We start from the raw sequence: 10,279 nt of genomic DNA on the forward strand, positions 1-10,279 counted from the left end.
GGAGTCTTCTGTGACAACATGAACATCTCCAACATACAGGTGACCAGAGACGGAAGGTGGCTGGTCGAATTTATTTATTTTTAAATATGTTTTCATTCACAAATTATTTTATCGAGTAACGTATGAAATGTGTTTAATTTATAAATGTTTCTGCAAAATTTATAAGATACATGTCTCATAAATCGTAGGACATAAGCTAAGCAGTTTGAATAACATTTGGTAAAAATTAATCCACTGAAATTGATGACCAAGGTACATGAATGTTGGGGAGAACATGTACTCAAATAGGCAAGGTTTGTGGGGAAACTTCCTGTTCAACTCCACCAGAGATCCGTGCATTCCTGTGGAAACGTACTCCAACCTTCAAGTAATAACAGATAACTTGATGTATAATTTTTGGCATCTTATGGTTAGAATTTAAAATATGACACATTCGCCAAATTATACGCCATTTAAATCATATATAAAATCTTAGCGATGAGGAGGCTGTTTCACCCAGTTTAAATCGCATACACATACACCTCACTTATAATTTCAAATCCGCTCATTTAATTTCCATCTTAACTTTTCCTACTGTTTCGCTATTATTACGATACCCATGTCCACCAATATTCCTCGATGGCTGGACAGGGCAGCTGGTCGCGAGTGGGGCCCAGTACGTACGACAGCCTGCACAACCACGGCGACCAGTACAACAGGTGGGCTGCCGGCAACTTTCTACCCCAACCTGTTAAGTCCCTTTACGACCACCGCAATGTCGACCCCAAAGGGCTCTGGTCCCCTGAAGGCCTGAAGGAAAAACTGCCTTACTAATTTTTAATTGATTTATGAGTTAATTAATTAATATTAATATATATTTATACAATGCTCTTAATTAATTAATTTTTAAATGAAAATATATTAATGACTAATTAATATTTTAGTTATGTAATAAGTAAATTGGTGGCCGGTGATAGAAATGATGTTAGTTATGCTATAGGTAAGAAGATTAATATTTTCCATTAGTGCTAGATTGATGTGTAAGTTAAATATATCTCATGTTATATGCGAAATTTCACACAAATTAATTGAAAAATTAAATAAATACTTTGCAACTTTGGAAAAGTTAAATGATATTTAGTGATTAGACATTTTTATTTTATTTTTGTTTTTAATATTTTAGCACCATAGTTTAAACAGTTTGATGTTTATCGAAACTTGAACCGTCTTTTTGCTTTTAAGCTTCTTTTTTGCCGTTACATTAATTGTTTCAAAAGTTTTCTTTTACAATTTTTAAATTGCAAAATATTTTCACTTTTTTACATTTTTCCAGATTTCATATATTTATATATTCTTTTTATTTGATAAAAAGTTGCTTGTTTTAAGACGTTTTAGATTTTGAGGATTAATAAAATCTGTCAACATATCACATCTTAAAATCTTTACAAGAAAAAATAGCATACAAATCTCATCATTTTAGTCAAATATCTCAAATAATATATATATATGTGTGTTTGTGTGTGTGTGTTTGTGTGTGTACGTTGTGTGTGTACGTTGTGTGTGTACGTTAAGTGCATGAAATCGAATTAGGGAGAGATCAAATTCAATGCAAACAATTTAAATAGATGCTTCCGAATAAATTAACAGTGAAATGTTGCTTAAATTTATAAATGTATGTGTTGTGTGCTGTTATTTGAGTGTGTATGTGCGCGTGCGCGCGCGTGTGTGTGTGTGTGTGGTGTGTGTGTACACATTCTTAGGGTATGATGCATACGTGCCAACATTTGGATTTTTAAAAGAAGGACAAATGTGTGTATTTATATGTATGTATATATATATATATATATATATATATATATATAATACAATATTTTATAAAACTCTTTCGAAAGGTTAGCATTATTTAGCTATTTGTTTTGGCAAAAAGCGGAACAAATGTTAGTCCCTCGGACACCAAAGTGGGACGCGAGACATGGAGGACAAAATTAGGGACGGCTGGCAACTATGTATGATGTATGTTAATACTATGCAAGTCGCTAGATCATTCGCAAATAAAAGTTGTGAGATAATTTCGAAAATAAGGCTTAATATAAGTGTATAAGTTTAAACTAGAAACTATTTTTTTTCTAGTTCTGTTTTATTCTTGCTGCAGTTTTCCATGCATTCTCTTCCTTTATTCACAGTCAGAAACGAACCAGACGGCAACTAAGTACCTAGAATTGTTTGGTAGGTAGGAAGGTAGGGGTTGTTTAGTATGTTGAAGCACATGGAAGGCAGAGCGGCACCTGAGAAATCATCAGCAACCAGACAGAACTACAATAAAAGTTATTTATTTCATACACTTCAGACATGCTAACCACCTTATGCATGTATGTTTATGTGTGCACGTGTGTGTTTGTGTGTCTATGTGTTTACTAGTGTTTATGTATGTATGATTACGTTTGTATTCGTAAGAAGGTTTATTCGAGTTTTGGGGATTTTAATCAAATATGGCAAACTTTTGTGTGTGTGTGTAATGTTGTTTTCCTATCATTGAAACAATCTCTGTTATGAAAAAACAAGTTAACAAGTTCAGCAACAACTAAAATATATACAGTCTTACATACACCTGCCACCTGCAAACACACACACACACACACACACACACACACACACACACACACACACACACACCTGGAAACAACACCACACCTGACAAAAGAGACCATCAGAATTAATTATGCAAAAATACCTGCTCCACCATTCAACATGTACACGTAAGGTCAAATTGTATGTGTGTACAGGGTCAGCTTAATCTTCATTGTATGTTGTACGTGTGTTCACTCTTCACCGTATGTTGTACTAATCAGCAAAACGTCCTATTAAAATTCTAATTTTCTCAATCGTCATCATCATCATCTTCATCATCACTTTCATCATCATAACCGTCATCATCATCATCATCTTTTTCATCATCATTATCATCTTCATCATCAACCATCAATATAATGGCAAATGAAATATGTTATAAGCTTACTATCATCATAGCCATCATCATCATCACCAATATCATCATAATCATCACCACCACCACGACCATCATCATCATCATCATCATAATCACCTCCACTAACACGGTGTATTCATCAACATCATATCTTAATTGCAGATTAATTAAATCAACAAACAACCCAAGCAAATTTTTGTACACGTACCTACTTGTTAATTATAGGGACCTATACATGTATAAAATTGGTATTATATATCTATTGGAATATATATATATATATATATATATATATATAGTATATATATATATAATACACACACACACACACATATATATATATATATATATATAGTATATATATATAATACACACACACACACACACACACATATATATATATATATATATATCCGTGCATGTAAAAAGCATTAGAGTGTGCTCTAAACACATAACTCTCTTCTTCCTTCAATCTATGATTGTTAGTAATGTTACTCATATAACTTAATGTAATGGTAATTTATTTTAATGTAACTTTGATGTAATCGTAATGTATGTAATGTAATGTAATGTAATGTAATAGTAACGTTTTTTAATGTAACTTATTGTCATAGCGATGTAAAATCGTGTAGTATAGTAATGTGATGTAGGACTTTTTAAAGGCAATTCAGTGCAATGTTATGTAATGAGATGTAATCAACAGAGACATTATAATTAATCGGACGATAATCTTATCATTAATGTCATTATCCTTTCAGATTGTCATCATTCATTAGCATCATCAATTTTATTATTATTATTATCATTATTATTATATTTATTATTAAGATTGTTGATATCATCCTTATTTTACAGAGTTGTCACTGTCATCATCAGTAGAAATATCATTGTGTTGAAATAATCATCACTTTAATCATTTTAATCATTTAAATTTGTCATCATCATTATCTGCAATAACATCATCACTACCACTTTTTCATCATCATCATCATCACATCATCGTCATCATCCCTAGGAACATAACATCTGTTCGTTGATAAGATGATAATGAAGATGATGATGAAGATGCTGTTGATAATGACGTCATCTAGGTTTTTTATTATTTTGAGTCTTTGGATTTGTTTCGTTGGTTAGTTTTCGTTAATTAACTTTTCTCTTTTTTTAAAATATTATTAATAATTTTTAAATTTATAATAATTTCAAATTATTTTAATCCGTTGAATTTGAGTTTATGTAAACATTTATTCATTATAGTCAGCAATTTTTCAACTCCTTAATAATGTATAAACATAACATAAAGTAAGATTTAAAAAAATTGTCAAACACAATTCATTGCAAATAGCTATTTGAAACATGGAAATTTTTTTTATTACGTTAATGTAGATACAAATTTTTGAAAATTTTATTTTCGCCTGTAGCTTGCACATGCGAAGATGATGAAATTTCTACCTGCCGGCAAATTGGTAACTTTCATACACAACTTTTTATGTTAATTTTTTAAATAAATTAATATTTTAACTGGTTCATTTATTTTTTTAGTATAATTGAGAATTTAGTTTAAAAAAAAATAATAAAAAAATAGTTCGCATGTTTTAAAATGTGGGTATACGGTTAATTTTTAAAATATTCGAAAGTTAAGAAATTGTGACATACACACACACACGTAGGAATAGATAATTTTTTCTTCCTGAAGTTTATGAACATGGTGGCGAACGTTTGTTGTAGATAATGAAAGTTGAGAATGGAAAAAAAATGTTAACAATTATTATCATTTGATTGTTTTATTTATTAATTGTATGCTAGATATATGTCAATAGCATGAACTTTATTAATCAACAAACATTTTTTGGATTTTCTGTTTTTTTTTGTTATTTCAGCAAATGCCAAGCAAAAAATTACAAATATTTGATTTGGTTACCGCCAATTATTCGTTAGCTTTATATTTCATGCAGATAAGTTATTATTTTGTCTTTCTTATCAATCTTGAAATGTTATTCGTGTTTCGCTTGTTTTGAGATGCTTTCTATTTTCATTTTATAAATTTTCTGTTATTGATTATGATTGATATTTTTATTGTTTGTTGTTTCCGTTGGTATAGGTTAGTGTTGTTAATAAAGTGTTTATAACACTGTTGTTTTTATGTAATAGTATGGCTCAGGTTAGTCTGTTTTTTAACGAAACAGAACGAATAAGCTTAAGAACATCTCATAAGTTTTTCACCACCAAGAACGTTTTTAAACAGTTCGAAACGAAGCCAGCAGCAGCAACAACCACAACAAAATCCTGAGCATGAACAACAACGACGTCGATGATTACCATCACGAAAATCTCTACCACAACGCTGGCGACTGTGTCCAGAAGCCCTACCACACGTTCACACACATCTGCTCCATTAAGCGAGTCACGACGTCTGCCTCATTCTGTTGCTGCTCAACGAACGTTTCATCGAGAAAAAATGTTGCGGAGAAAATCAACAACGTTGATGCAACATTCTTATGTTGTGATTATTATCAGTCGTGGAATTTGTTTCGATGCAATGATAGGCTGGACCAGTTCAACGCGATGATGTTAGTAATCTTGTTTAATCGCCCTTGTCATCATTATTATCACCGCCATCGCTGTCATCATCATCATCATATTTTTCTTCTCCTTCTTCATCTTCTTCACCATCTCCATCATTATTTTTCAAACCATCATCATCATCATCCTCACCGCTGTCTTTCAAACTATCATCACTAGCATCTTTCGCATCATTCACTCAACAACTTGAACAATCAACCATTATCTTTATTGTCTTATGGTTTCTGAAAAAACTTTTAGCCTGCACATACACACACATATAAATAGTATATATACACGCACACATAAGTGTGTGTGTGTGTTTGTGTGTGTCTTTCTGTGTATTTGTACGTGCGTATGATAATTATATAAAGAAATAAAATGATAGTTATAATAATCACACATGACTAAGTCACATGACTAAGTACTCATAAAACGTGTGGTGTAAAAATAACGCCATTTTTATGATATCGTGAAAGAAAACGGTGATGACGATGATGACGATGACGATGGTGAAATAAATTATTATCACTATTCATCATTAATTGTTGTTCAGGTTTCATCATCATTCAAGTGCGCTATTATTATTATCATTTTAATAGCATCACTGTTATGAAATTATCATCATCAAACATGTTTTAAAACTACCATTCTTTTCATCAATATAAACGACGTAATAATCATGATCATCATCACCGTGACCTCTGACAGATCGTTGCCATCATCACCTACGATCCTCTTTTTCGAATCCATGTACGGCTGGTTACTCATCATCGTCGTCGTCATCTTCATCATCCCAACATCGGCTGTCATCATCACATGTGCGGTTAGATACGGTAGAAAAAAAGACAAACACAACAACAGCAACCGCAACAACCTCAACCGCAGCTACAATCACAACTACAGTTGCCACAGACGCGACAACAACAACATTTATACAACCTGCAACCAAACTTACAGAATAAACATCTCTAAATGCGTTGACAACAATGATAATGATAATAATATTAACAGCAACAGCAACAATAAGAACAACATCAACATCAAAATCAACAAAAATAACAATAATACTAACAACAACAAAAACACTGGCGATGGCATGAATTATACTAAATTACCATTGGAACAAGGTTGTTAATTATCATTTGCATTCAGCTTGCAAAAGAAATATTTTTCGTACTTGAATTATTTACTTAAATGTAAAAACATACATCTTAATATCTTAATACACACACACGCACACACACACACGCACACACAAACACACACACACACACGTACATACCATCGCACACAATCACACATACACATATTCACACACGCACATTCACACACACATACACAAACACAAACAAAAACATGCGCGTTCACACACGTACAAAAACAAACAGACAGACGTACTTCAGTTAATTATTGCTTTACAATTTTGTTTTGACTCCGCCGCGAAAATGTTTACGGTGGAAAATAAAAAACAGAAGAAAAAAAAGGAAAGAAAAAAAATAAAGAGAGAGAGAGAGAGAGAGAGAGACAGAGTGAGAAAAGAGAGTGAGCGAGATAGAATAATGATAGCGCGTGATAAATAAACTGATTGATTGACAGATGATAGATTGATTGACAGATGAATAGAAAGAACGAAAGATGAAAACAGTCAATGAACAAAAAGATTTTAAAAGGATAGATTGAAAATATAGATAAAAGAGTACATGTGGCTAGATTGAAAGAAGATTATCAAATCAAAACACGGGTTTACAAAATTAGGGTGGAAGATTGGCAACTGGAGCTTTATGTATTATCTGGATCAACTGATCCTGTTACGTGTAACTAACTAACATCACCACCATCATGATCACCAACACTACTACACCAATATCACCATTAGCCTCATCCATCATCATCGATCTTCATTATCATCGTCATCATTAGCATCTTCTCATCTTAAGAATTTCAATGGTTCTATTTTCTCCGTTTCAAATTGCACGAACTTCACCATTACAAACATGAAAATTGTTGATTTCTTGCCGACATTTCAACATCATTATCACTATTATCCCCATCGTAATCTTTATCATCATTTTCAGTTTTATCATCATCATCTTCTTCTTCTTCTTCTTCATCATCATCTTCTTTTTCAGACCTTCGTTATCATCACCACCATCTACCGAACAATGTTCGACAGCATTTATGTTGTTATTAAATGTCTAGAGTGAATGATGAGATTGTGTAGTAGTGTCTGTGTGTGTTTGTTTGTCTGTTTGTGTGGTGTGTTTGTTGTGTGTGAGAAAAAGGCGTACATAAGTTTAGAGTGAACATGTTTGAACACTTGTTTTTGAGCCTGTTTGCAAACGAGCAAGTACAAACAAACAAAAGCGAACGTGTTGTTTTTTCGCCGCATTCATGTTCACTCTTATTTTATTACATCAAACGAGATAAAAGTTTCAACATAAATTGCTTGTATGGCTTTTATAAAGATCATTTGTGATGAGTTATTATTCATTCATTCATTGCTAACATTATTTCATTCATTAATCAGAAAAATAAGTTAACGTCATTAATCGCTCGAATGTGTTTCATACTCAGAAATATCCGAATATCCGTTGAAAAACTCGCAAGATGAAGAAGGTATGGAAGTAAACTTTAACAAGAAGCACAACAGCGACGTAGAAAAACGAGACAATCAACAATTTGTTTCAGTAACACCAACGGCACCAACACTCGATGAGATTGAACTGCCAAACACAACCAAACGACGAAACTCGCCAACAAAAGCCAACTCAACAAAATCCAATATTTATACCGTCATTAAAACTTCTACAATTGCCACTACAGCTATTGCTGCTACTACTACAGCTACAGCTACTACTATTACAGCTACTACTTCTGCTGTTGCTGCTAGTACAACTTCAACAACTAATAATTTGAGTAACACAACTAACATCGTTAAAGATATTTGTAATTGCGGCACGACAACAACACCAACTACTAACACGACAAGTGCAGTTGTCGACGTAACGAGCCAGAACGTTGGGAACGTGAGCGGCAATCCAATTAGTAAGAAAAATAAACGAAACGAGAGAGTTGATATAAATGAAAATTGTTACGAAGTTGCCAACGCAGATGTTGACAACAACAATGATAACAACAATAACAACAACGCAAACAACAACACCACAAAGATTATGAATAACGACAGCTGTGACCTGAGTGTAACAGGAGAACATGCCGTTAAAGTTCCATCGAAAGAAAAAAATTCCACTCGAAAAAAATGCACGAAGAACTTAACAAAATGCAACAACAGTGATCCAATGCGTTACAACAACAATTGTTCAGATGTTAGTGAAAACATCATCACCATCACCTCTACAACTACCGCTACTGCTGCGACTATCGATAACAACAACACTAATGTAATGGCAGTGAACATCACAAACGGTTGCATTGGTTCATTTTGTAAACTTGTTAACAGCAACTTAAACAACATCAAAGCTGGTAACATCATCAACAACACCTCGCCATTGTATGAAAACTTAACCCTGGTTAGAAACAAAATTAAAAGGAAAATGAAGAAGAGCAAGCACGTCACTACGAATGTTGGTCGGAACGACGATTCTTTGAACAACAATGTAAACGGTGAAGATGACAACAACATTCACAACATCTACAACGAAAACATCAATATGAGAGATGACATCAGTCGAGGTACTACTACTACAAACATTGATGACATCAATAAGAGAAATGACATCAGACAAGGTACTACTGCTACCAGCACTGATGACATCACTAACAATCGGAACAAAAACACCACCCACTCTGGCGTCAGCAACATCACCAACCTCAAATCTTCCCAGATAGATGTCCCGAAAAAGAATAAAAAACCAAAGAGATGCGCTGTATTCGAGTCCACAATTCCACCTCAGCCCATCATTTCATCCTCTTCATCAGAGAAACAAGCATTTCTTTCTTCGCAAACATCAACCACAACAATCACACCATCAACAACAACAATTGCAACCTCATCAACAACAACAACAACCACAGCATCAGCAGCACCACCAACTACAACCACACATGGCATTCCTGAGCGAGCAGTCCTGATATCAGCGTTAGGAACCTTCCCAGTAAGTCTTGTAACTCACGTGGCGAACAATGAAGTATTGCGACCGACGTACAACATCGCAGTTAACATTGAATTGCCGCCTTCTTATGAGGAAGCCATCAGGGAACGAGAAGTTCGAAGATACAATTAGGATAATTAGAACCTAAGTACAGATTCGGAACAGAAACAGGATATGCGCGGAATTAAGTGAAAACAAAATGCACGCAGGCCGCTAAGCGAATTGAGAAATGCTTTAGTGGAAGCAGAAAACATAATTTGGAGTAAAAATAGAGATATCATTCAAGATACAACCAAAGATACAATAAAAGTAAAACAAGCGGTAAAAATTAATGACCTTCAGCATGAATTAAAAAAATGAAGGTCAAGTTTATTCAAAGATTTATTGAAAAATGTGAATGAGGTTACTGAGGTTGTTAAGGCGTTACCAAATCCAAATATAAATGCAAAATTGGTGAGTGTGGGCACCAAAACTCTGAAAACATCGGGATGACAACAACCAAATTATCAAGAAGGCTTACCATGATTGTTCAGTCAGGAGCAATGAAGAATCCCCTGAAAGAGAAACTCAACACAAAAATCACCAGAGGGATTCTTGACAATAACGTTTTGTATGTGGCCGAATGCTCAAGTATATATAA

The 10,279-nt window shown here is 33.5% G+C and overlaps 1 protein-coding gene across 1 annotated transcript in view; it reads left to right on the forward strand.

Annotated features, from left to right (window-relative positions):
- HELRODRAFT_192374 (hypothetical protein) overlaps window positions 1–1,367 on the forward strand; it is a gene marked incomplete at its 5' end in the record, with an annotated part of 1,439 nt that extends 72 nt beyond the window's left edge. The window contains 3 exons of the mRNA XM_009022557.1: window positions 1–56; window positions 253–409; window positions 631–1,367. The exon at window positions 1–56 is cut by the window's left edge and continues 72 nt beyond it. Coding sequence (XP_009020805.1) covers window positions 1–56; window positions 253–409; window positions 631–813 — 396 coding nt within the window. The 3' untranslated portion in view covers window positions 814–1,367. The remainder of the gene's footprint in view (window positions 57–252; window positions 410–630) is intronic.
- Between the last annotated feature and the right edge of the window lie 8,912 nt (window positions 1,368–10,279).

This window comes from Helobdella robusta (assembly GCF_000326865.2).
Source record: "Helobdella robusta unplaced genomic scaffold HELROscaffold_32, whole genome shotgun sequence".
Lineage (NCBI taxonomy): Eukaryota > Metazoa > Annelida > Clitellata > Rhynchobdellida > Glossiphoniidae > Helobdella > Helobdella robusta.